This window comes from Herpailurus yagouaroundi, unplaced genomic scaffold (assembly GCF_014898765.1).
Source record: "Herpailurus yagouaroundi ecotype Mexico unplaced genomic scaffold, PumYag 161, whole genome shotgun sequence".
In the NCBI taxonomy this organism is placed as follows: Eukaryota; Metazoa; Chordata; class Mammalia; order Carnivora; family Felidae; genus Herpailurus; species Herpailurus yagouaroundi.
Window position 1 is genome coordinate 15,946,574 of NW_024412402.1, and position 26,374 is coordinate 15,972,947.

The window sequence follows — 26,374 nt, forward strand, 5'->3', positions numbered from 1 at the left end:
CATATGTAATGAGTGTAAGGAAGGATATTTTGTGGATTTAATGCATTTATTTCATAAGTATTCCTTTTCATTCATTCATTCACTCATATCCTTATGGTTCTGATTTATTCCTTGTTCCTACTCATTTATACCGATGGTGATTTTTTCTTTGTCTCATAGTATACTTGCTCTTATCTCTCCCTATTCTCTACTCTTTCCTAATATCCCCAAGATCCCCACATATCCAGACACAGACAGTCCTCCAGAGGGTAGAAGTCAGCTAGGCCCAAAGGACCAACAAGCAGTTGTTCAGTATGGCATTAATACAATTCCAATGAGTTTAATGTAGGTAAGGTACCTTAAAAGTGCCCAAACATATAGTATATACTCAGTAAATGTTAAGTATGATTATCATAATCTAGGTATAATCCAAATATTTAGCAGATTTTTCTACCTTCTTTTGAGATCTCCTCACGTTAGCATAATTGGAGAAAATAAGGTTTGTCTTCTGTCTCCTCCTTAGTCAGTTCCATGCTGCAGGTCCTTCCCCATTCTGTTCTCAACTCCATCACAGTCTGGCATGCTTCTGGCCAAAGCCTGGAACACTTGAACTACCTTTCTTCTCAGTATGATGCTGCTGCTTCCACATGAGTGTCAGCAGAGAAGTAAATGTCAAGAAGGACTAACTTCTTACTGCCTTGTTTCTCATACCAATACAAACTGAGCAACTATCCAATTTTATGGACGAGGTAAAGGAATACAGGCAAAGAAAAATACATCAACTCAGTACTTTATATTACTCTCTCCATATCCAAAAAAAAGTACCAAATACTCTTCACAGAGAGTCTTCTCAAGGGCACCCCAAGTTCTAGCCTCTACTCCGCCCCATTCTTCTAGCCACACTGAGTCTCCATCTGCCCATCTTTGCACATGGGTTGGTCTGGTCCTGGGTTCACCTTCCTGCCTACACTCAAGGAAGTTTATAAGGGTATATTCCTTGAAATCTGAACTATTCAATATAGCATAGCAGAATCTTCAGCAGAGCAGTACAAAGTGGACTTTGGCACTCAAAATCTGGATCCATTTCAAGTTTCCCTGCAAGCAGAAAGTGTAATATGACTCCTCTTTCTTCCTGATTCTCTAATAGTTAACTGTAACACACACATATATATATCAATACATACATATTCTTAGAGACAGTAAAATCTAAATCGACTTTAAAGAATAAAAGACTTTTCCTAAATGCCCCATAATGTACACAGTATCTTCAGGGAAGTATAGAGGAGAGGTAGCAGTTAACAATCATATAAATCTGTGAAATTTCTTCTTTGTTCTTGCTTTCAGCCTTAGCATACAGTGCCCAAGAAATTGGCCCAATTACAAAACCGCCTACACCATGGTTACCATTCCAAGCCCTAAGTGTTCTGAAACTTGGAAATGAAAGATTTTAGTTTTGATTTATCTTTACATTTCAAACCATGTAAAGAACTCTTGTGCAAGGGCTTCTCTTATGTGTACAAGTACGTACATTAAAGAGATGATTTATGATCTCCCTGGGCAAGCAACTTCTCAATGAGCTGGGAGACTATCTGACTTATGGCTCCAAGGTATCTACATTGGTCTTTGGTAAAGCTGCTCCCATACCTGAAGAAAACATAAGTTCACTGTCCTGGACCTTCATACCATCACCTGCTCCATCCCCCAGCCAGAAATGTTGTTTGGAAAATCCATTTAGCCTACCAAGAAAAGAATGGAAGGCATGGGGCCACATCTTATTCATCTATCTCTTGGGCCCCGTATAGAGTCTAGTAAACAGTAGACACTTAATAGATGCTAAATTGCATGCAATGAACCAATTTAAATCTTACAAAATAGCATAATCTTCAAGAAGTGTATAAGCAAGAGACTTGTGGTTAACTGGAAAGAAGACCTAGTTGAGAAAAAAGATGAAAAGTTCTGCACCTGTAAATAAAAAGTTACTTAAGTATGATGCTTACCAGTAATTAATTTATACAAACAGAACCATCAGGAGAGCACTGTTCTCAGGGTTTTACCCAGCGCAAGTTTCACATCCTTATTCCTCAAACTGTAGATCAAAGGATTAAGCATGGGAACCACATTGGTGTAAAAGACTGAGGCAAATTTACTCCGGTCCATAGATTCAGGAAAAGAGCTTGTTAAATAGGTGAATGCCCCTGACCCAAAAAACAAAGCAACAGCAATTATGTGGGAGCCACATGTGCTGATGGCTTTGGATCTACCCTCAGCAGAAGGAATATGGAGGATATTAGAGAGAATCAAGGCATAAGAAATGAAGATGCTAATACTGGATATTGTGATGACCACTCCCACAACAATAAAAAACACTAGCTCATTGACATGGGTGCTGGTGCAGGAGAGCTGCAGGAGAGGAAGAACTTCACACAGATAATGGTGGATGATGTTGGAATCACAGAAAGTCAATCTCCATATGCTCCCAGTGTGGGCCATGGCTCCAGCAAACCCTATCACATATGAACCAAACATGAGCAGAGAACAGACCTGAGGGGACATGGTGACCGTGTACAGCAGAGGCTTGCAGATAGCCACATAGCGATCATAGGCCATTGATACCAACACATAGCACTCAGAATTGACAAAGAAACAGAAGAAAAAAAGTTGAGTCATGCATCCCACGTAAGAGATGACATTTTCTGACAGAAAACCATTCAGCATTTTGGGGGTAAATACACAGGAATAACAGAGATCTATAAAAGACAAGTTGAAGAGAAAAAAGTACATGGGAGTGTGAAGGCTAGAATTTAGCCCAATTAAGGTAATCAAGCCCAAGTTGCCCACCACAGTAAACACATAGATCCCCAAGAACAGGACGAAGAGGGGAAGCTGGAGCTCTGGTTGTTCTGATAATCCCACTAGGATAAACTCAGTCACTGAGGAGCTGTTTCTCAGAGTCATTCTCTTCCAGGGAGCTGTCTGTGGAAACAAACAATAAAACACATAGATTGATAATAGATATAAACATAGCTGATGGAAGAAGGCTCTAGAAGATGAGCCAGTGCATGGATGTCCTTCCTTTTTACTTTCTTCTCTCATCTATGCACCGCCCCCCGCCCCCCACCCCCAGCCAAGCCATTGACAACATGCCTGTGACTATATCTGAGCTCCCCTGGGCTAGAGTGTGTTCTTGGGCACAAGAATTCTGTCCCTTCTTGAGAGATGAGGAGACAGAATTCCTGCATTCGCTGCCCAAGGACTAACAGAAGGACATCACAAGAGCCAGGAGTACAACCTGAGCCTACTGCCTCAGGCTCTGAGAGACAGGAGCTCTCATGTGACTCACTGTCTCCACCCATTCTCTGCCTCCCTCCCCTATAGAGAAAGCCAATAGTGTCCCCTACTGTCTCTGCACACCCTATTCTCTTCCTCTAAGCCCTCCACTCCATCTCACATCAAAGTCAGTGTTGAGAGCAAAGAAGAGACCAATATACCCTAGACCTCTTGGATGTGGGTTTAAAAGAAAACTATAAGGAAACATGGGATTCAGACATTCACCTTCCTTCTCCCTGGCCTCACTCAGTGCTGGGCTTTATGCAGCCTTTTTTCCATTAGCCCAAAGGAGAAAATGATGTTCATGCATAAAGGAGGCAGCCTCAAGTGTACTCTTCTTATTCCCTTAGTGTTGAGAATCAGACCTTTTACAGACCCCAGTCACCAAGGTGCTCTGGGAATAGACTAAGATTTCTGTTTGTGGATTTTCCCAGATGGTCTACATCAACTTCAGGAGCAAAAAAAATAGCAACTCTCATTTTTACCAGAACCCCAGCTGGCATATCACAGAGAAGTTTATGCTACTTGATGATCTCAGGGGCCTGCTTACAGACAATTTCCCTAGGAATTTCTCAGAGACTTGTCTATGAGGAAGGACTTGCACTGTCTTTGTTGACAACCTGGATAATGCTGCTTACCTGGCATCTTGGGACTCAGTTGTTCTACTCAAATTTCCCCATTACCCCAGGGATTTCATACCATTCATGCTGAATGTGGGGGCTCATTTTTCCTCTCCTTCATTAACTCTTGGTACTTAAGGTTGGCTTTAAAGAAAAATGGCCTTGGGACACCTGGGTGGCTCGGTCAGTTTAGCATCTGACTTCAGCTCAGGTCATGATCTCATGGTTTGTGAGTTCGAGCCCCACATTAGGCTCTGTGCTGACAGCTCAGAGCCTGGAGACTGTTTCAGATTCTGTGTCTCCCTCTTTCTCTCTGCCCCTCCCCCACTCACACTCTGTCTCTTCCTCTCTCTCTCTCTCTCTCTCTCTCTCTCTCTCTCTCAAAAATAAACAGTAAAAATAAATAAATAAATAAATAAATAAATAAATAAATAAATAAATAAAGGAAAATGACCTCAAACTTATTTTAGCCACCATTTCCAGATCTTCAGCAGGAGTTTTGCTAATAGGACCAAACATTTTTAGATCAGAATTGTAGATGCTACAGAGAGCACCTCAGACAAAATGTTTCTAAGAGCCTGAGCTGTTCAGAACAGTGGAGACACCACACCACCACCACCACAAACACCACCTACCCTCAGCTCTATTAAGGGCCACAGGCAGGCCTTTGCTATATATAAGGAGATTAAAATATACCAACACATATGCAAGGAAGCACACACACACCTGCATAAAGTTACTCTATAGATGTGTGAAGGCCGAGATGTAACAGGAGATGTACCTGTTTTAGTCCTGTCATTCTCCAGATGACAAAGCTGCTTTCCATATGATCTGCTACATGAATATTCTAAGAAACATTCAAAGGCATGTAAGCAACTGCATTTGTAAGTTAACTGAGGCTGCCTAAAATAATCCCAGTTTTCCTGGAATAGTTCTGATTTACATCTATTATCCCTGTATAATTATTAATAGCATACTCTCTCACTCTCAAAATTGTCTGGATTTGGAGAGGAAATTATACGGTCACCCTACTAAAAAGAGCATAAGCAGCTGTTCAGGTCCTCTGGCCCCTACTGTCTCTTAGACCCATTGACCTCCATCCCCATTCTGGCTAAGGAAGTATCTGTCTTTCACCCTTCTTGCCCTGAAAGTTCTCCTTAACTGAACTTACTCCTTCTGACCAACCAATACTGTATCTCAATAGATTCAGGTTCAAAAATAGGAAGAACACTTGCTGCAAGTTGTTTCTGATTTATACCTAACCAAAATCTCCAAAGCAGAGAAATACAAACCTGAACTACCTGCCTAAAATAGGTGGAAAGGAAATAAGAGGGAAAAGAATCACATTGGTTGAAGGAATAAACATTAGTATAATTTTACCTTGTAACCATTGGTACAATGGAACAACATTGTTGAATATCATGGCATATAGTATAATAAATTGATTAGTAATATTTAACAAATTTGGACATATACATACATTTTGACCCATCAATTCAACTGCTAGGTCCATACCCCATAAAAATAAGTATACATGTTTACCTAAAGACATGTCAAGAATTTTCATAACACCATTATACATAATAATCAAGAACTGAAAACAACCCATATGTCAATCAACTGTAGACTGAGTAATAAATTGGTATTAATAAAATAGAATTCCATATAGCCATGAAAGCTAGTAGCATAGGTAAAGGTCACAAACCTATTATGAAACAGAAGAAGCCAAGCACAAAAGAGTGCATACTTTATGATTTCATGTATATGAATTTCAAAACTAAGAAAATCACTCTGTGGTGTTAGAAGTCAGATAGCAGTTATTCATGCTTGGTCTCCAGCCTAGTGACTGGAGAGGGATATATATATGAAGGATGTCTCAGGGTTGCTGACAGTGTTCTGTTTTTCATAGGGATACTGGTTACACGGATGTGTTCAGTTGGTAAAAATTCATCAAGCTGTATCCTTGCTACACTTGAAATTAAACGTTGACTTAAAACATAAATGGAGAACAAAAACAAATTAATATTTTAGCAAATCATCCTGCCAAGCTACTTTAACACTAAATTTACTAAGCACCTTTGATCCCTAATTCCCACTTGTAAAATGGGAATTTACTGACCTAACAACTCAGTATGGTGGCACATGCAAAAGGACCATCATTTTATATTTTTTATCCATCTTGTATCTCTTAAGATAAAACTCCCTTTATTTCTTATATAAAGGGAGGGAATCAAGAGGTAAAAGAATTGATGCATATAGTGCAACTACAGAGTACCTGACATTATGCTGGATGTTTTCTAATGTAACATAATATTTACAACAACTGTACAGTATACATGTATATGGAAGATGTTTTTGTTTTTTGCAAAGGTGGCCATGCGCGCACGCGCACACACACACACACACACCCCTTGCATCCCACATGTTCTTGGTACAATAGGACTGACATTCCTCAAATAAAGAGATGGGATTTATGTTCCCTACACTTGCATCTAGGCAAGGACTTAGGATTTTTCCAAAAGAGCATGGCAGAAGCAATGCTACGTGGCTTCCAAGATTCAGTCCTAACAGGGTACAGCTTTTACCTCTCTCTCTGTCTCTCTCTGTCTCTCTCTCTGTCTCTGTCTCTCTTTCTCTCTCTGTCTCTCTCCCCCTCCCTCCCTCCCTCCCTCCCTCCTTCCCTCCTTCCCTCCCTCTCTTTCCACTCCTGTTTCTCTTTTGTCATCTTCTAGACTTCAGGACAGTCATATTGGAACCCTCTGGCCTTTCTTCAAGACATAGCACAGGACAGCAAGTTTATGGCCATTTATCCAATATTAAGGGCACAGAAGCCCTCTAGGACCTGCATGCTAGTTGGTAGACATCAGGGGAAAATACTCAAGGGAAATGGCCAGAGGAATTTTTAGTACAAGTTTGAACTACTTGATCCAATTCCCCCTTACTACTCAGAAAATCTCCTTTCAGTTCTGTAGTTAGATGTTTTTAGGCTTATTTTTATGAAGAAAATAGTTATTTGCTTTTAGTACACATAATTTCATATCCGCTACATTTCTCTCTCTTGAATAACAGTTTGACAGATGTATGGCAATGGCCCAGCAATGGAAGAATGGGCATGATCTCTATTTATTAGAGTAGAATCAACTTACTCATTTATTCATCATCCAATAAGTATTTATTAAGGCCAGCTATTTCCAGCACTCTTGCAAATTTTATACTCAGAAAATTCTTCCCTGATAGAACAAAACTAAGAATCCTGAGTAAAATATAAAAATCCTCTACCTGTTAATGTTTGATGTGGCAGGAACTAAGTGAATTCCTGTGAGAGCAAAAGAGAAAAGATCTGTATCCAAGGGGCACACAAGCACTGGACCTGGAGTTTGCCCTTGGGGAACTAGTAGATTTCCTATGGCCCAGAGTTGGATGTTAATTGAGTTGCCTATGCAGGACCCAAGAGATAAATCCTGGGATAAATCCTTTTATGACTGAATCCTGGAAGCCTGAGAGTTTGGAACCATTATTGACTCATAATACTGGGTCCCCAAAAAGAAACATCTTCCATGGCTAAATTAGATGAATTTAAAAAAGCCCACATAGGAAGAAGGCAAAGATATGTGTCTGACTTGGCCTCGGCTCTAGGGAAGAGAAAGAGATAAAATATCCTCTGAGAATTTCTAGCAACCTCTGTGTTTCAGGCAAATGGATGGATGGATGGATAGATAGATAGATAGATAGATAGATAGATAGATAGATAAATAAATAAATAAATAAATAAATAAATTTTAAAAATCATATTACATATATAACAAAAAAAAATCATCTCTGGAAAATACAAGTTAGCTCCAGATATCAAAGAATTTCCCCAGATAACTATCCAGGGATCATGAGCTCTTAATGAAAAGCACTAAACAAACACAAAATAAGCCACCAGAAATGATAATCATCATTGAATGATAAACCACAAGCTGTAGAACCAGACCTGAAAAATCATTAGGCTTATCAGGGACAGAATACAAAATAATTTATTTAATGTGTTCAAAGGGTGGGGGGGAGCAAATTGGAAGTGTAATGAAGGCCCCATAAAAATTGACAAGGCAGGTTTTTAAAATAATCAAATAGAGCTTGTAGAAATGAACCTGGTAGTTGATTTAAAGAAATCAACCTGGTAGTTGAAATGAGGAACTGTATAAATATGTTAGACAGCCTCTTAAACACAGGTGAAGAGATAATGGGTAAATTGGAGGGTAGATCTAAAGAAATTATCCAAAGTTGGCATCAGCCTGGGGGATGGGGGGGGAAAGACTATGAGTTAGAAATGTAACTTAAGAAATGTAAAAATAGTGAAGGTCCAATAGACAGATAGAGAGCATTTGCTACATTCTTGGGCCTGTGTTTTGCTCTGAGAATAAAGAGCAACCATCAAAACGGACACAATCCCTGCCCTTTAAATATATAATCTAGATATATACCTAGATACCTAGGATAAACAGATGCTTATACATAACTAGGTAGAAATATTGACTGTGCAGCATTGGTACTCCTTCCATGTTTGGGAATCTGCCCTTGTGTGACCCTTGGTTGAAGCCAAACTCAGCCTCCTTCTGTGAAACTTCCCCAAAGAACAAAAGACTGAGCTTAGCCAGTCAGATGTTCCCATGCAGGACTCTGAGTCTGGAATAAGTGACACAAGAAAGAGGAACAATTTATATTTCATTTTGTCAAAGACAAAGACAGAAAAACTACCAATTGATAACAAGTATTAGGTATTGGTGATACCCAGTGCAGCCTAACCAGATGGTTCTGCAGTACAGCTTGGCTGTGGTTCCACCACCTGGCTTCCCCTACATCCTGACTAGCGTCAGAAGCTGGTTCCCCAGCCTTCTCTAAGAGTCTGTTAATTACCCCCAATTTCTTGCCAGTTAACTCCCTCTTTTGCCAAAGATAACCAGAATAACTTCTGCTGTGTGCAGTCAACAACTCTGGCTTGTATAATAAGGACTGGAGATTCATGGGGCTGTACACGGGGAGTGGAGACAGAGAAAGCATTCAGGCTGTGGGACAAATTTATCCCTGGGATGAAGGCGGACACATCTGCAAAAATCACCTTCTTAGAGGGATGTAACAAACTCTCCCTCAAAGTTTTGCTCTGTTTGGAATGATTTTTTCCCTTTCATGGAAATGTTTGGATGTGGTTTGGAGGATAAATGAACAAGTATTTCCGATTCCACAGATTATTCTTCATACTCCTACGCAAAGTTTTTAAAACTTTCAATTCTTCGATGACTCTTTTTTAATGCAATACAGGCCTTAGCAAATAATAATAATAATAATAATAATAATAATAATAATAATAATAATAAAGAGGATTATATTTAACATCTAAGGCAGCTTATGGCACAATAACTTTTTATTAATGATTAAATAACTAGCGTTTGTTTAAATTGGGCAATGTCATGATAGGGTTCTGTTTTTTGTGGACTCTATCTTCACTGTATTGCCTTTGATATTTTGTATAAAATCAATACATGGAATAGCTTTTTGTACACTTTTTAAAACTTGGGAAATCATTTTCCTCCAAAAAATCATTATAGAGTATTCTAGAAAGTATATCTTTGATTTTTTGTAACAGGTTATTTTGTACAAATCAAAACCACAATGAGATACAACCTGGCACCAGTCAGAATGGCTAAAATTACCAACTCAGGCAACAACAGATGTTGGCAAGGATGTGGAGAAAGGGGAACACTTTTGCACTGCTGATGGAAATGCAAACTGGTATAGCCACTCTGGAAAACAGTATTGAGGGTCCTCAAAAATTTTTGAAAAAAAATAGAACTCCCCAACAGGTTATTTTGTACTAGATCTTTATTCAGAAATAGTTTCCAATTATTACATTGTTACTATGGAAATATGCAATCTATTTTGTGATATGGTTTTAGAAATGCATTGCTATTAGGCTTGAATATAAGTAGCAGGTTACCAGCAGAGAAAATCAGGAGGACATTCTGAGCAAAGGGAGTCACAAAAGGAAATTAAAAGGCCATTAGAGGGGAAAAAGCAGTGTAAATTTGGGGAATGTCAAATGATAGTGAGACTTGAATTATTGTATACATGGCAGGGAGGGGTAGGAAATAGTTGAGAAGGGTTAGGGGTAATAATAATAAATCATATCTCTCTTCCATTTCTGAAATTAGACACAGATGTCAGACCAAAAAAAAAATTTCCAGTTTTATTGCTGATAAAGTTGATTGAAAGACCCCTGGATATACAATAGGACTTTATAATTCCTTCATGGCCCATCACAGACTAAATTAATGAATATAGGTCTAAACCAAGCTGGTCAACAGTTGGTATTCTCCAATAAAGGAGAAGGGTTACAAATGAAAGAGATGATTGGGGATCTTGAGAATGTGCCTGTCCTAATCAGAAATGGGGCAAGGGGCCATAAGAAGGTGGCTAGGCCACACTGAGCCACATAAGTTCATTCTCCCAATTTCTCATGAGTCCTATAAATTGTTCCTTTCCTTTGGGTTAGAGTGGGTAGGATAAGGGGGAAGAGAAAGGGTTGCTTCTTTAACTACCTGCCTGGGATGTAGAGTCTTCTTTACTAGGGAAAGAGAAACGTGAAGCATAAATAAGGCTAGAATCTCTAGACTTGCCTTTGACTTTTGGTAAAAGATAAGAAGGATGGAGACCAGGAAAACTGAACTAATGTAGTGGGAGGAATATGCAGAATTGACACTAAGAATAAATCAAAGACAAAGCTACTCTTAGAATTTAGAGAAGGAATTTGAGATCATCACATGAACATATCACAGTTAAAAAAAAAAACTCTTTGGAAAAAAGAAAACAATGTCTTTCTGTGCAGAAAATAGCAACATTTTGCATCATTCCACTGATCTTTTAGCTTTAAATGCAATGAATATAGTCATTGAAAATCATGATTTTGATAAAAATTTAATCACATGGAAAGCTGTTTACAGTGTGTTACAGAATGAAAAGTAAAGTTACAAAATTGTATTTAATATGATCACATTTGTGTCTATATATATATATACATATATATATACACACACACATAGTTTTTGCAAAAAAAACTATACTATAGTATTGTGTGTGTGTGTGTGTGTGTGTGTGTGTGTGTGTAGTTTTTGCAAAATAGTCTAAGTCACCACAACTACCCACACAGAAAAATATTCTGAAAAAATATACACCAAAATCCTAAGAGTAGTTATCTCTAGGTAGTAGGATCATGGATTTTTTTTATCTTTTGCTTATCTCTACTTTTATATATTCCCATAATACTTGAGCATTACTTTTGCAAATATAAGAAAAATTATTTTTAAAAATTATATTAAAAACAAAACACTAATTTAGTATCTTAAGGTCTCACTAAGGATTCGTTCAACATTTATTTAGCACTTTCTATATCTGCCAGGCATTACATTCTCTGCATGTGTTAGATCACCAGGTTGAGGTTTGAAATACAACCTCAAATAAACATTTTCTACATGTATTACTGCCCAGTCCCTATTACAGTAGTTCAGCAGGTCCCACATAAGTTTATATTACTGACCCTACTAGTTTAGTGCATTAAATGAAGAGAAAAATCTTTACAGTCTTCCTCTTGACATACCTTTTAGGCACATTGTTTCCAAATGAGAGTGAATATATAAACTTTCTCAGCTCAAAGGCAGCAGGAACTTGGACATTGCACAAAATGAATATATGTGCATCACATGTGCTATTTCTTAGGCACGCAGATTGAGCCTCTGGAAGGCAGCAAGTGTAAGAGTATAGGCTCTAGAATGAGACAGTCTAAATTCAATTCTTTACTCCACCACCTACTATCTGTACAATCTTAAGCAAGCTCCTTAACTTGTAGAGAAGATTACGCGAGAACTTGTATGTACAATCCAAAGGGCATAAAGTTTCCAAAATGTCATATTGGGGTTTGAAAAACATGAGTCCCTTGAATGTGGAACTCTTGTCCACCTTCATTCTCAAGTCACGGAAGTCTGGAAAGTTAGGATAAAAGTAGGGGGTGCGTAGTCACTGCAAGCAAGATACAATATGAAGGAAGGAAGCAAATGGGACTAGGAGTCCTAACTTTAAGGAAGCTAGACTGAATGGTATCAAAACCAAATTGTGTGTACAAGAGTCTTAGGACTTTTTTCCCTCCCACTCCAGGCCTATTTCTTCCTTTCATGTGGTCTCACCAGTCACTGATGGGAACCTAAAGAGATTGTCATGTGAGTTAGTAAAAAATGGTGAGAAGGGGACCACAGATGACACTCAGGAATCACTGACTTTGGGACATGGAGCAATGGCTTATTCACAGAGAACCAGGTCTATCACTTGTACACAGACAGGTATCCTCAAGGAAAAAAACATATAAATGAATATTTTATAAACACGAATATTCTCCCATTAAATACCTACTTGCAGAATTACATTAAATACAGCTCATTCCACCTACCATTCATATTTTGGTTTTAAACACCATTTGTCTCTAAATAGAACCAGTGCTGGTGCAGGAAAGTTACAAAATAAGCCTGAAACATATTGTTTTTCTGTAAAGCAACAAAGTGCTCAAAATCTAATAGAGAGATATTAAAAGAACATAGGAACTTGCATGAAGAGGCTCCCACTGGACAAATCAGGGACAAATTGAGCATCAAAGTAAGCAATGACAATAATGAATCATAATCCATTACATAAAATTAGAAAGCGTGAGTCCACAATAATATGAATGAATAACTAGATGAATGAGTGAATAGATAAATAAATACAGAAGGAAACGTTCTTCCTGACAAAGTACCAACTAACAAATGAAGGACTGATGGAGTTAAAAAATCTCTACTTTTCAACCATCAGAGTAGTATTGATTCAGGCAAGAATTATCAATGGATGCTAAAACTAGAGTGTGAAAAATTGAAAAGGAACAAGACATTTCATAGTCTCAAAATATCTTCCCACAACTTTGTTTTCATTATAAAGGGAAAAGTAGTAATTTTCCTCAATAAAACTACTAGGAAATTGCAAAGTTCCAAAAACTATATCATCAAATGTTCCTAGAAACCATCTGACAGGTTATAGAATATATTCATTTGTGACAGTAAAGAAAGGAAGATTTGCTCTGAGAAAACAGTATTGTGCCCTGCAAGGTCAACAAGGAAGAATCAGTCTATGGTCTTGGTGACCTTTTTCTAGTTTATCTTTGGGGGGCGCCTGGGTGGCTCAGTCAGTTAAGCATGGACCTAGGCTCAGGACATGATCTCATGTCAGCTGTGCTGACAGCTCAGAGCCTGGAGCCTGTGTTGGATTCTGTATCTCCCTCTCTCTGCCCCTCCCCCCCCCAAAATAAACATTAAAAAGAAAAATAGCAATATACTAATTTTTCTTTTGAACACAATCTTGCTGGCTTAATCTGATATTCTGGGGAAAATGGGAGCTTCTTACATGAATAATTTTTTTCATTGTATAAGTTTTTCTTCAGTGTGTTGTCTGTGGGATATGAGTGAAAATGGAGAGTACAGAATGAATACATAATTGTTGGTATTTTATAAAATTTCTTTCAGAGCCAGTGTTCAATTGATAATGATTTAGAGTTTGCTTAAGTTAATCATTTTATATTGACAACACTATACTTGACCATAAAAAGGAGTGGAAAGTTGGGGCTTACAAATCTAAAATAGAGCCTGGTTCTGCTGTAGCCACTAGGTGTGGGTTATTAATCAAAACGGACACCAGGAACTCCCCTCACACAAAACTTACAGTCTAATTTGTAGTGGATATGTATACAGAAAAGTAAATCAGTGGCCCTACATTTTGACCAACACTTAATAGGTTAAGTACAGTATGCTCTGAGAACACAGAGAAGAGACATTGAAACCAGCAGCGAGGTGACAGAAAGCTATTCCAGAAAGTCGTCTCACAATAGATCATCACAAAAGTAAAACTCCAGAGTATCTTCCCTTCCTTGGCTCACAGAAAGATTACTGAGTTATGATGAAGCCAAGGAAAAGCCATTTAAAAAATAAAGGGGTGAAGTAGAGTAGAATTTGCTACCCCAAAATATTTATCTTTGGCATAAGGGTTATCTTGATCTGATTAATTTTAAGAAAACGAAGGCATAGAAGAGGCTCTGAAAACCAAGTAGAAGTAGCCCTTTTGTGAGGGAAATTAATATTTATAAGGGAAATCTCTATGTGTAAGAGTGTCTCTCCCTCTGTACCAAGAAGAGGGGGATGACTAAATCTCTAGAAACTATTATCTAGCAGCAACTTAAATCTGCATAACAACCATGCCTTCATTTATCGTGCTTTATCTGATAGCCTTTCGTAACTGACGACCCTCCCCAACAGCATCCTCTTTTGTCTTTAGCTGGAAATGGTATTTAAGGTCGTGGCTTGGGACATTCTTCCTGAGTATCTCCCATGTATACAGGAGGTATACATGTTATTAAAGTTCTGTTTGTTTTTCTCCTGTTAATCAGTCTTTTATCACAGGGGAGTCAGCCAAGAATCTAGAAGTGTAGAGGGAAAATTATTTCCCTCCCCTATAGGGAGTATATAAGAAAAAAAAAAAAGGCTGAAGAAAGCAGTCTCAATTCTGCTCCTTCTTTTCTTCCTTTTCTTTTCTTTTCTTTTCTTTTCTTTTCTTTTCTTTTCTTTTCTTTTCCTTATCCATTCAGACACCACAAGTAGTTTATGAAGTAGACAGGAATAAAAGGAGAAGACAGTAACACAACCCCAGCACTATCAAAATTAAAGGTAATCAGTTTTTATGAGTGGCACCCTTACTAGTACAGAATCTGGCCAAGAGTAGACAGGCTGAGTTTGTTTATACTGCTAGTAAGAGTGTGAATTGAGATAAACTTTCAAGAAGGATTTTTGAAAAAATATTCAAAATCTCATGTCATTCAGTAATTCCCAATCTAAAATATGTATCCTCATTAGGGAAAACTCAAAGAGTCATTGAATAAGTATGCTAAGCATTATTGGTAATTTGGAAAAACAAAATAATATACAGTAGTAGAAAGCTGTTAATGAGATATACCCCCATATATTAGAATTTTGCAATCATAAAAATCAAGTTGGAAGAAAGAGAACAGAAAAACCAAATTCTGTGAGCTGTGTCTTGGGGCACACACTTACATAACCAGAGCTGACATTCCCTTGCTTTCACATTATGCTTTTCTCTCTGCCTCTTTTTGGGTACCCACAACCCTTCATATGTTCCTTTTCTGCTTTTTTATTCACTTATTTATCTAACAACAGCCCCTTCTCCCCCTTTTCATTGGTAGTTACATTTTAAAGGAACTGCTCATAGGCTTTGAAAACAAGGAAAAGATTGTGTGTATGTATGTTCAGGTGTAACTGAACTCAAGAGGCTTGCCACTTGGTGTGCACTGAATTGAACACAACTCAAGAAAGGGCTGAAAGCAAAGAACTTCGTACTACTTGTCACAAGTAAGGAGAGAGGAAGATAGGTCTCAAAGCACTGTCTCCCTGTGGGGCTAGTACAGGAAGCTTTTATTCAGTATACTAGAGGCAGGTAGCTTGCATATACAATAAGGAACTTAATACAATCTCTATTACTTGGGCTCTTTGGTTCAACTGCACATGTCTGGTGTGTCAACAAGCTAATGAATACATTGTATGTTTAAAATAGGGTGGAAAACTGCCCATAAGAGGAGATCTTAGTATTGTAATGAGTTAAAGGTAACTTCAGGACAACTTGGGGGCTCCTGCACAGGTCCTCAGCTCCAGACCAGCTCAGAGTGGCCCAGGCAAGGGGCTACCAGGGGAAACACCTAGCCTGGCCTTTCCTTGTAAGGAACTGCTAGTTCTACAAACCAAAGCGTATTCCTTCCCTGCTTTTGTCCCTTCCCCCTCCTCCCTTCTGCTGATAGCTTTCAGCCCTCTGATCTGAGTAACTCCCTGTTGCATCTTGGCTAACACAGGCACTGTGCATAGAAAGACTCTCTTAAAACATACAACCAACAAGCAACAGTGACAGACCCTGGGGAGAATACAGAAGGACAAGAAAAGTAGAGTAAAGGGAGACTTCCTTTCACTGATCATTTTTTGGTAGTAATTATAAATACCATGAATATGTACTGCCCAGTCAACATACAAATAAATACATATTGTATATGGGATGTGGAAAGAATGGAGAAATGGAGAAAGAAATAATTAATTCTCTTAACAATCCTGTGGAAACTGTTTTAAAAAGGAAGAGACATCAGGGGCGCCTGGGTGGCTCACTCTGTTGAGCGACCGACTTCGGCTCAGGTCATGATTTTGCACTTTGTGAGTTCGAGCCCCGTGTCGGGCTCTGTGCTGACAGCTCGGAGCCTGGAGCCTGCCTCGGATTCTGTGTCTCCCTCTCTCTGTCCCTTCCCTGTTCATGCTCTGCCCCTGTCTCTCAAAAATGAATAAACGTTAAAAAAAATTTTTTTTTTTTAAAGGAAGAGACATCAACTAACTCGTGTGAGGTCACAGAACTGCCGAGTAAAAGCGAGGGTTCAGATTTTATTCTACCCCCAACTCTTTAGTCTGCTTTTTTGGAGACTGTATGTTGTTCTTCTCGTCTCCCCTGTCCCAGTCATTCCAATTCTATGATGGTTCTCTGTTCTGTGCCATCTAAACACAGTTCCCTGATTCCACCACAGTCATTCTTTTGAACTCATTCTTAGTGATCTGTACCTTCCCTAATGATAAAATTCTATATCCATCCAGACTTCATTTTTACAAATAGAAGAGAATTTTCCTAAAAAGAATCTCATAAATCAAAAGTATTTTCAGAGCATTTCACGTACTGTTGCTTCTCAAAGAGATATTTACTACTTACATTTTCCTTTTAAACCAAAAAGCAACTCTACCTCCCTTTACACAGTACCATTAGGCTGTGGATTTGCAAACCTAAACTGTATAATCCTTTCACCCTTTGCTGGAAGGTGTGTCAATCAGAGTCCCAGCAGAAAACAGATGATCCCCTGAAACAAAGTAATTGAAAAGCATAACAAGGGCACTATTTGCATGGGTACAGGCAAAAGAGTGGTTGAGAGAAACCCCAAAAGGATGGTAGAGGCTAGTAGAAGCAACACTACCACCCCTTTGAATGAAGAGACAAAAGAGGAAATAGGCATTCAGTGACTATAGCCCCCTAGAAGAAAGTCAGGGAAATAAATATCATAGTATCATGCTCCTCTTTCTGTCTGGTTTTCTCTGCTGATGCCACCATTGGCTTAACCCAACCAGAAACCAGATGGCCATGGAGCCCATTGACAAGATCCATTAGGGAATGCCTCCCAGGACTTGGAGCAAGGTACACAGAGGCAGAAAGTTGATCTAGAGAGGCACAGAGAGAATACCTCACGTAGTCTCTGTCATATACATTACCATAACAGTCAGTCATCATTTCTTCTGCTGACCGGCAGCTGTGTGGTGCTAACCTAATTACTGGCTTGTAACACAAAGTCTTCTCTATGGTTCTGAAATATTCTCCAGATTTTTAGCTGACCACCCTGAGCTTCAGACTTCTCCACCCAAGTGTTAAAAGCACAATTTGAAAACAAGGAAATGGTTGTGTGGGAAAAATTCCTCAAATCTGTACTTCATAACTTTGATACTTTCTATAAGGTCTTCCAGCCAGCATGACCAAATCCTTTCAAGTCCAAGTCCCTGAAGCTCCACACTACTGTCTGAGGAGTTACCATGCTTGCTGCTCTCTGGACCCTAGCATACTCCCCACCATGTACTCTGCAAAATTCTTGAAGAATTTGGTCATTTAGCCAAGACCATCTCAACAAAGTTTTGTACCTCCTACCTTCTCTGCAAAAATGTGGTATTTAAAATTAGCCCTTGAAAAGTTGCATGAAATTTCTGTAGATAGAACTGGATCTTAACATCCTAGATCAGTTCACATTTGAAATGAAATCTTCCAGGGCTAATGGAGGAAGAAAATGAGCCATAGTGGAAGGCCACTAGAATTAGAAATCAAGAGCCTACATCCTTGTCACAGTTCTGCTGCTGAGTAACTGAATGACCTTGGAGAAGGTACATAAACCTGGACCTATCCTCAGAAATATAAGCGAACTGAATTAAGTGATTCTTAAGATCCTCTAAATATTGAGTACCTTATAGCTTTAAGGATAAATAAAATGGGGAGGATAAACTTCGAGAAAAATTTAAAGTTTCCTCTATGTAACCAATGGAACCTGAATTATATAAGGAAAGAGAAAAAAAACGCTTTCCTAAGTATTGTCCCTTTCTCAAGAGAATGTCTTTTTGCTCAATGATTTCTTCAGAGCAACTTTGACGTCTTTATTTCTTAAGCTATAGATTAGCGGGTTGAGCATGGGCACAACGGTGGTATAGAACAAGGAGGACACTTTCCCCTGATTCATAGGTAAAAGAGAGGATGGTTTGAGGTACATAAATGCCCCTGACCCAAAGAAAAGAGAAACAGCAATTATGTGAGAGCTGCATGTGCTGAAGGCTTTGGACCTGCCCTCAGTGGAACGAATACGGAGAATGCTGGTGAGGATGAGGGCATAAGAAATGAAGATGGTAACTGTGGGCACGCCAATATCAATGCCCACGACAACGAAAACTACCAGCTCATTTACATAGGTGCTGGTGCAAGAGCGCTCAAGAAGGGGAAGGATGTCACACATGTAGTGGTCAACCAGATTGTTGGCACAGAAGGTCAGTCTCACCATGCATGTCGTGTGGGCCATGGCCCCAGCAAACCCCATCACATAGACACCCAACAGAAGAAGCGAGCAGACCCGAGGAGACATGGTGGCTGTGTACACCAGTGGGTTACAGATGGCGATGTAGCGGTCATATGCCATTGCTGACAGGATGAAGGACTCAGAGACAACAAAGAAAAGAAAAAAGAAGAGCTGAGTCATACACCCTGCGTAGGCGATGATGTTCTTCTTTGAGACAAAACTCATCAGCATCTTGGGAGTGATAACAGTGGAATAGCAAAAATCTATGAAGGACAAGTTGAAGAGGAAGAAGTACATGGGGGTGTGCAGGTGAGAATTCAGCCCAATCAGGGTTATCAGACCCAGGTTCCCCATCACAATGACCACATAGAAACCTAGAAACAGGAAGAAGAGGGGCATCCGGAGTCCGGGCTGGTTGGTTAAGCCTGCAAGGATAAATTCTGTCACAGAGGAGTTCTCAGCTGCCATTCTCATTAAAGGCATTCTGTGGAAACAAGAGGAAAAAGTCAGAAAGGGAGACAGAGACAGAGGCCCCTTCTTGAAAACCTGATCCTCCCATTCTTGAAAACCTGATCCACACAAAGAGATTTTGGACTTGCAGAAAGGCCTTTCAGGATGCCTGTGTATCTGTTCTCACAGCCCCCTAAGGAGTCTGCCACTAGAGTACCCTCTGGAGGATGGACCTTTCTCCATGGTGAGGGAAGATGCTGCTGCGAAGAAGCGTCTCAAGGATGAGCTCAGGAGTCTTCTGGGTCTTTGGTCTATTTATTGTGTCCTTCCAACTCCAGCTTATGCTCAGGATTATAAAACCTCGGGCCAATACCTGAGGAGAGTCCGCTTAAGAGGTGGGAGCCAGCCCACTGTGCCTGGAGTTTCCACTCCATGGTCACCCATGGGAGAGGGTCTTCCCCAAAGCCTTTACTACCTGAGGTTGGGGACTTAGGAAAAGTTCAGCCCGGATTCAGTCACTCACCCTTCTTCAGCCCAGAGCCTCAATTGTGCCTTTCAGTCCCGTTCTTATCCTCAATCGTTCAGACAGATAAATGGCTATAATGCTAACACAGATAAAGGAACAAAGCACAGACCATTTTAGCTCCTGTCCTGTTTGAAGGATCAGAATTTGGACGGCCTTAGAATTTGTTCTGATCTAAAGAAGGTGATATTTCATGGAGGCTTTGCCCCAAGGCTATTTTCCAGTTTGTAGAAGGGAGACAGGATCCTTACCTATAATCAGTGCCAGCTGGTGACAGGAGACTGAGCAGTGTTTTTCTAGGTTTAGAGATCTGGGGACCTGATTAGAAGTAGAAAGTCAGAGGATCCCCCGGGATCACAGCCCTAGAAACTAACTTTTTAAAAAAATGAATATTTGCTTGTACCCTTGATAATATTTGAATGGGCTTTTAGAAAAATTATTCATTTATCCAATTAACATCTACTCAGTAAAATGCAAAGCATTGTGCAAAAATAATCACTTACCATTTATTAAGAACTTATTATATATACCAAACATTCCTAGCACTTCTGTACTGACCCCAGCAGTCCAGGATCCAAAATCATTTCACAAACAATACTTCCTTTTAATTCTCCCCCAAATCCTATGAACTGGGTTTAATCACTCCTGTTTTAGAGGTGCAGTAATTCACCAGATGTTAAATTAAAAAGGCCGTATTAAATCTAGGTCCATCTTACTCCAAATCTGGTGTTCTTAGTAATTGTGTTTAACATCTGCCTATGGGAGATAATAAAATATGTAAGCAGGGTTCTTGCCTTCAAGGGTCTGACAATCTCTTGGAAAAGATAAGATAGAATACACTGAACTTAATATGCTGAAAAAGATATGATAAAATACAGAAAAGGTAAAAGTAAAATGCTATTCAAGTTCAGAGAGGGTATTCCATACACCACTTAAATTTCAGTTTATCACAGAAATCCCATAATATCTAGTTCAGGGAGAAACAGACTTTCCTTGTAATCCCTTGGAATTGGAGTTTAGCAGTAAAGAAAAATCCCCATCCGTTAAGAACTATTTTTTCCAAAATTGCTAAATTGTTGGAATTTTTGATGGCCCCTGCCCTCTACCCTGTCAGCTCTCTTTCAGGAGGCTCCCAGTGAGCTAATACTGACTCTGATGACCTCGTAGCTTGAACTCCCTTCTTCCTACCAAACCACCAACGTTTATGTCCCTATTTTGCTTACTTTGCTCTTTTTCTAACTCTCCCTCATGACAGAAGTTATCCCACTGTGCCTCAGTATCTCAGTGTCTTGCTTGAGCCCAGTGACAGCTAATTCACACTTTTGGGGTCTCAGATTTGAAGCAATATTAAAAACCATCTAGTCCTAACAGTTGAGTTAGATGAGCCTATGCATATTAAAAGTGCATTTACTGCTGCTCCAATGCAAACATAATAAATTCAAATCCCAGAAGTAGACCTTTATGATCTGTTTTTACCTCTAAATCTGTCCCTGGTGATTGGGGTGTTTAGCCAGGTTTGGGATTCACTGATCTAGCCCTCCAACCCTACATCACCCAGACAGGAAAACTGAGGTCCAGCTAGTCACACAGCTGGTTGGTGGTGGAGTCTGGAATCCAACTTTAATCTCTAACTTCTCCAGTTGGAGGGGTTTTCCAGCCTTTCTAAAAGAAGCCCACCTGCTCTTTGACTTGGCTGAGTACAATGCAGAGCACAAGGAAAGGGCATAATTGGACATCAAACTTAGAACAGCACCCCAGGGTTATAGTAGGGAGAGACTTAAATGCCATGTCAAGAAATGTGTATGCAGTGTGAATCCATGGAACATTTTGAACAGAAGAATGGCATGATCAGGGGAATGACATGATCAGATGTGCTGAGGAAGACCAATTAGTCTAACAGGCTACTATCAGGCATCAGTGGCTTAATACCGCAGTCCCTCCAGGCAATGTTCTATCTTGTAATTCAGACAGGATGCTTTAACTCCAAGGACAACAGTAAGACAAAGGACAAAGTATGGACTTTCAAAAAAGAGTTAAATGGAGCAAAAGGCCTTTCTAAACTTTTTGGCACAGTAAAAATCACATAACGTGGCCCCTGCCTTATAGCTGTGGTAGCATCTACCCTCTGCTCTGAACAATTTTGCAAGGCCCTGTCCCATCACCAGGCTGTCTGTGTCGGACATTGTTTCTGCCTCATTTCAGCCCATCTTTTTGGCTTCTGCTGTTGCTGTGGCAGCTGGCTGCACGCAGTTGTAGTCAAGAAGCACAGTTCACCAGCTGCACCACTTTGGACTGCTGCCACCACACAGACTGTCTGCTGGAATCCCCCCAGCCACTCTGGTGCATGTGCAAACCTGCAGGTGTGAAGGAGTTAACACCCCTGGGAGTCAGTGGATAAATGCTTTGCTCTTCTGTGTCTCTAGTGCTCCATTCCTCATGGATTCTCAACGGGGCCTCAGAGAGACGGGTTGTGAATTTCCCATTGAGGCAAACACCGTAATGGCCTGCCTTGGATTGGCTTTCCATCCTTCCCTGCTTCACTCTTCCTCTTCCCTTAGATCACTTCCAGAAATAAGCTACCTCCATATAAGTCCTTGTCCCCAGCATGGCTTTTCTCAGCTGAAGTGCTCCCAAAACAGTATTTGGAGCAAGTTTGACCAAAATGTTCCTTACTCCACCTGGGAGGAAACAGCCTCACCCAAACCTGTTTGATTCCAGGTCAGGGAAATAAATATGAATCACTAAATTTATCAATGTATGCCCTAACAAAATGCCAAAATACTAGAAGGAACAGGATCTCAAATCATTAGCAGCTCATACCCTAATGGACATTAGCCAGAAAGTCCTAGTGTCTTGACTTAGATCCACTGAAGCTCCTCCTGACATCTTGCTGTCTTTGTGACCATCCATATACCTCCCTGAGCCGGGACAGGTAAGAACTAAGTTTATTCATGTTTGTATCTTTAGAACCAAATGTCAGACCTGGCTTGCAGCAGCTCAGAAAACATTTTTTCATCTCAGATTTTCACCCTTCCTCATCTGTGAAATGGGAATAATGATAATAATCCATAAGACTGTTGTGAGGGATAAATTAAATCATAAGAGCCTAGCAAAGAGGCTGACGCATGGAAAAACCTTGATAAATGTTTATAGAAAACCTACTAGAAACCCCAGAATTAGACCCACAAAAGTATGGCCAACTAATCTTTGACAAAGCAGGAAAGAATATCCAATGGAAAAAAGACAGTCTCTTTAACAAATGGTGCTGGGAGAACTGGACAGCAACATGCAGAAGAATGAAACTAGACCACTTTCTTACACCATTCACAAAAATAAACTCAAAATGGATAAAGGACCTGAATGTGAGACAGGAAACCATCAAAACCCTAGAGGAGAAAGCAGGAAAAACCTCTCTGACCTCAGCCGCAGCAGTTTCTTACTTGACACATCTCCAAAAGCAAGGGAATTAAAAGCAAAAATGAACTATTGGACCTCATGAAGATAAAAAGCTTCTGCACTGCAACAATCAACAAAACTAAAAGGCAACCAACAGAATGGGAAAAGATATTTGGCATATCGGACAAAGGGCTAGTATCCAAAATCTATAAAGAAGTCACCAAACTCCACACCCAAAAAACAAGTAATCCAGTGAAGAAATGGGCAGAAAACATGAACAGACACTTCTCTAAAGAAGACATCCAGATGGCCAACAGGCACATGAAGAGTTGCTCAACGTTGCTCCTCATCAGGCAAATACAAATCAAAACACTCAGATACCACCTCATGCCAGTCAGAGTGGCTAAAAGGAACAAATCAGGAGACTATACATCTGGCAAGGATGTGGAGAAACAGGAACCCTCTTAAACTGTTGGAAATGCAAACTGGTGCAGCCACTCTGGAAAACAGTGTGGAGGTTCCTCAAAAAATTAAAAATACAGCTACCCTATGACCCAGCAATAGCACTGCTAGGAACTTACCCAAGGGATACAGGAGTGCTGATGCATAGGGGCACTTGTACCCCAATGTTTACAGCAGCACTCTCAACAATAGCCAAATTATGGAAAGAGCCTACATGTCCATCAACTGATGAATGGATAAAGAAGTTGTGGTTTATATACACAATGGAATACTACGTGGCAATGAGAAAGAATGAAATATGGCCTTTTGTAGCAATGTGGATGGAATTGGAGAGTGTTATGCTAAGTAAAGTAAGTCATACAGAGAAAGAGAGATACCATATGTTTTCACTCTTATGGGGATCCTGAGAAACTTAACAGAAGACCATGGGGGGAGGGGAAGGGAAAAAAAAAAAACGTTAGAGAGGGAGGGAGCCAAAACATGAGACTCTTAAAAACTGAGAACAAACTGAGGGTTTATGGGGGGTAAGGGGGGGGAGGATGGGTGATGGGCTTTGAGGAAGGCACCTCATTGGAAAGAGCACTGGATGTTGTATGGAAACCAATTTGACAATAAATTTCATATTAAAAAATAGTAATAAAGGCAAAAAAAAAGAAAAGAAAACCTACATAAAATATATATAATTTAGGGAGGGAATGAGAGAGAGAAAAAGCCTGCTAAGAGCTAGATGAGCCTGTAAGGGCAAAAGAGAGGCTAATATAGGGAGGAAGTGAGGAGAGCTGATTGACAGAAATAAGGGAAAGCTGAAGCAGTGTTTTTTTTTTCTTCAGAAGTTTATCTAAGGCCCAACTCTCCAATGTAACTTAATCACAGACAGGATCAGGATCCTTGAGTATTCCACCTGTCTCTGCTTCCTGTCCCACCATGGATGCCCTATTTTTCTTAGAACCACACTCTACCACACCACAGAGGCCAAATTATGAGGTCAGGTGAGGTTTCATTCACAGCCTCTGATCTTTCCTTTTTGTGCCCATTTCAAACAACTCACAGTCCTAATGCATGCTCTACCTTCAATTGTCAAAAGCAGTTCTCAGGAAAGAGCTCACAAATTCATCAACACAGTCCACTAAGGACTTGTTGGGGATCATCCACATTCCACACCCTCTTCCAGGCATATTTTTTTTTACAAAGACAAAATCTATAACCAAAAAAAAAAAGAGAGAGAGAGAGAGATCTCTACTTATGAATTTTGAAACAGCGCTCAATTGATGAGAGGTGCATTTTGGTGGGGAGTCACCTTGTACTGGGTTTATAATCAGAATTGCTGGGGTGCCTGGGTGGCTCTGTCGATTGGTCATCTGTCTTCAGCTCAGGTCACGATCTCATGGTTCGTGAGTTCAAGCCCCACGTCGGGCTCTGTGCTGACAGCTCAGAGCCTGGAGCCTGATTCAGATTCTGTGTCTCCCTCTCTCTCTGCTCCTCCCCCTCTCACACTCTGTCTCTCTGTCTCTCTCTCTCTCTCTCTCTCTCAAAAATAAACATTTAAAAAAAATTTTAAAAAAGAAGAATTGCTTTGGCACCTGTCTGTCCTCCACTTGGCAAGCTAATTACAACCCCTGTATCAGTCCTGTGTATGTGTGTATGTCTTTTGTGTGTGAATGTTGGGTGACTTTTGTGCATTCCCAGTGCTTGCCTATGCTTCACACGAGGGATATATGTTTAAATCACTTAAGACCTTAAGCACAAATCTTATACTTAGAAATTTGCCACTGCTGTGGTGATTACAATAAATCCCAGTCCCTGCTCTCATTCCTTCTCTAGTCAACTCACAATTAAAGAAAATAAATCATCATCACAAACCTGAAATAAGACCCACAGGAAAATGGCTCCATGGGGCACAGACAGCAAAGAAGACCCAAGCTTCATTAAAAACTGACTTTTCTCTAGAAGCCTGAGAAGATTCTTGTTTGGATGATAGAACAACCAAGAAAAGTTCCTTTGGATTTATGTCACCTCGGAGCTTGTTGCCATGGGAACTACATCTCAAAATCTTCTCAACTGGGGCTTCACTAAAGTCATGTTCCTTGAAGAGCAGATGAAGCCCAAGCAGGAAGCAGTGTAGGAAGAACTATTCTTAACTGTATTCTTTTGTTGCGAAGTTGCCCTCTTTCCAAAACTTGCATCTCTATATAGTGCTTCTTTCTTTATTTATTTCTATTTTTTCCGTCTTTTTTTCCCCATTATAGTCTATTTGTATCATTCCATGCGTGGTACCTGTAAATGCAATACAATGTCTCTCACGCACATGTATTAACCCACAGACTTCTGGTGGCACAAAGCTGGTCCCAAGTGCATTGACCATCACCACACACCAGAGGAGGCCAAGCACAAGTAACACTTTCATAAGAGATACAGAACCTCACTGAAAAGAAAAGATGGCGGCTCAAACAAAGATCTTGGTTTGAAATAGCCACAGTTAACTTCTAAGCAAATATCAAGAGTTACATGGTTCTGTACGTATTTAATCTCAATTTACTTTCAGTAAGCATTTTCATCTACTTAACATACAAATCTCTACATAAATAATACACATATTTAACGTAGAATCCTAGACCTTGGAGGTCTATATGGGAGAAGGGGGGGTAATTCACACATAATGAACGCTATGTACCAAGCTAGTAGTTTTACATACACTATGTCATTTATAGGTAAATGAATAATCCTCACAAAGTACAGATTGTCATACTTAAAATAATCATTCGGGGGCGCCTGGGTGGCGCAGTCGGTTAAGCGTCCGACTTCAGCCAGGTCACGATCTCGCGGTCCGGGAGTTCGAGCCCCGCGTCAGGCTCTGGGCTGATGGCTCAGAGCCTG

The 26,374-nt window shown here is 39.9% G+C and overlaps 2 protein-coding genes across 2 annotated transcripts; both read right to left on the reverse strand.

Moving 5' to 3' along the window:
• Nucleotides 1-789: 789 nt before the first annotated feature.
• On the reverse strand, nucleotides 790-2,939 carry LOC121035290 (olfactory receptor 8B4). Its single transcript, XM_040482824.1, has one exon. It carries the CDS (start codon nucleotides 2,932-2,934, stop codon nucleotides 2,005-2,007), a length of 930 nt encoding a protein of 309 aa, XP_040338758.1. The 5' UTR covers nucleotides 2,935-2,939; the 3' UTR covers nucleotides 790-2,004.
• Nucleotides 2,940-18,124: 15,185 nt separating this feature from the next.
• Nucleotides 18,125-25,450, reverse strand: LOC121035570 (olfactory receptor 145). Its single transcript, XM_040483383.1, has 3 exons — nucleotides 25,361-25,450; nucleotides 19,894-19,960; nucleotides 18,125-19,153 (listed from the first exon to the last, which is right to left on the reverse strand). The coding sequence occupies exon 3, from the start codon at nucleotides 19,150-19,152 to the stop codon at nucleotides 18,205-18,207; it is 948 nt and encodes a 315-aa protein (XP_040339317.1). The 5' UTR covers nucleotide 19,153; nucleotides 19,894-19,960; nucleotides 25,361-25,450; the 3' UTR covers nucleotides 18,125-18,204.
• Between the last annotated feature and the right edge of the window lie 924 nt (nucleotides 25,451-26,374).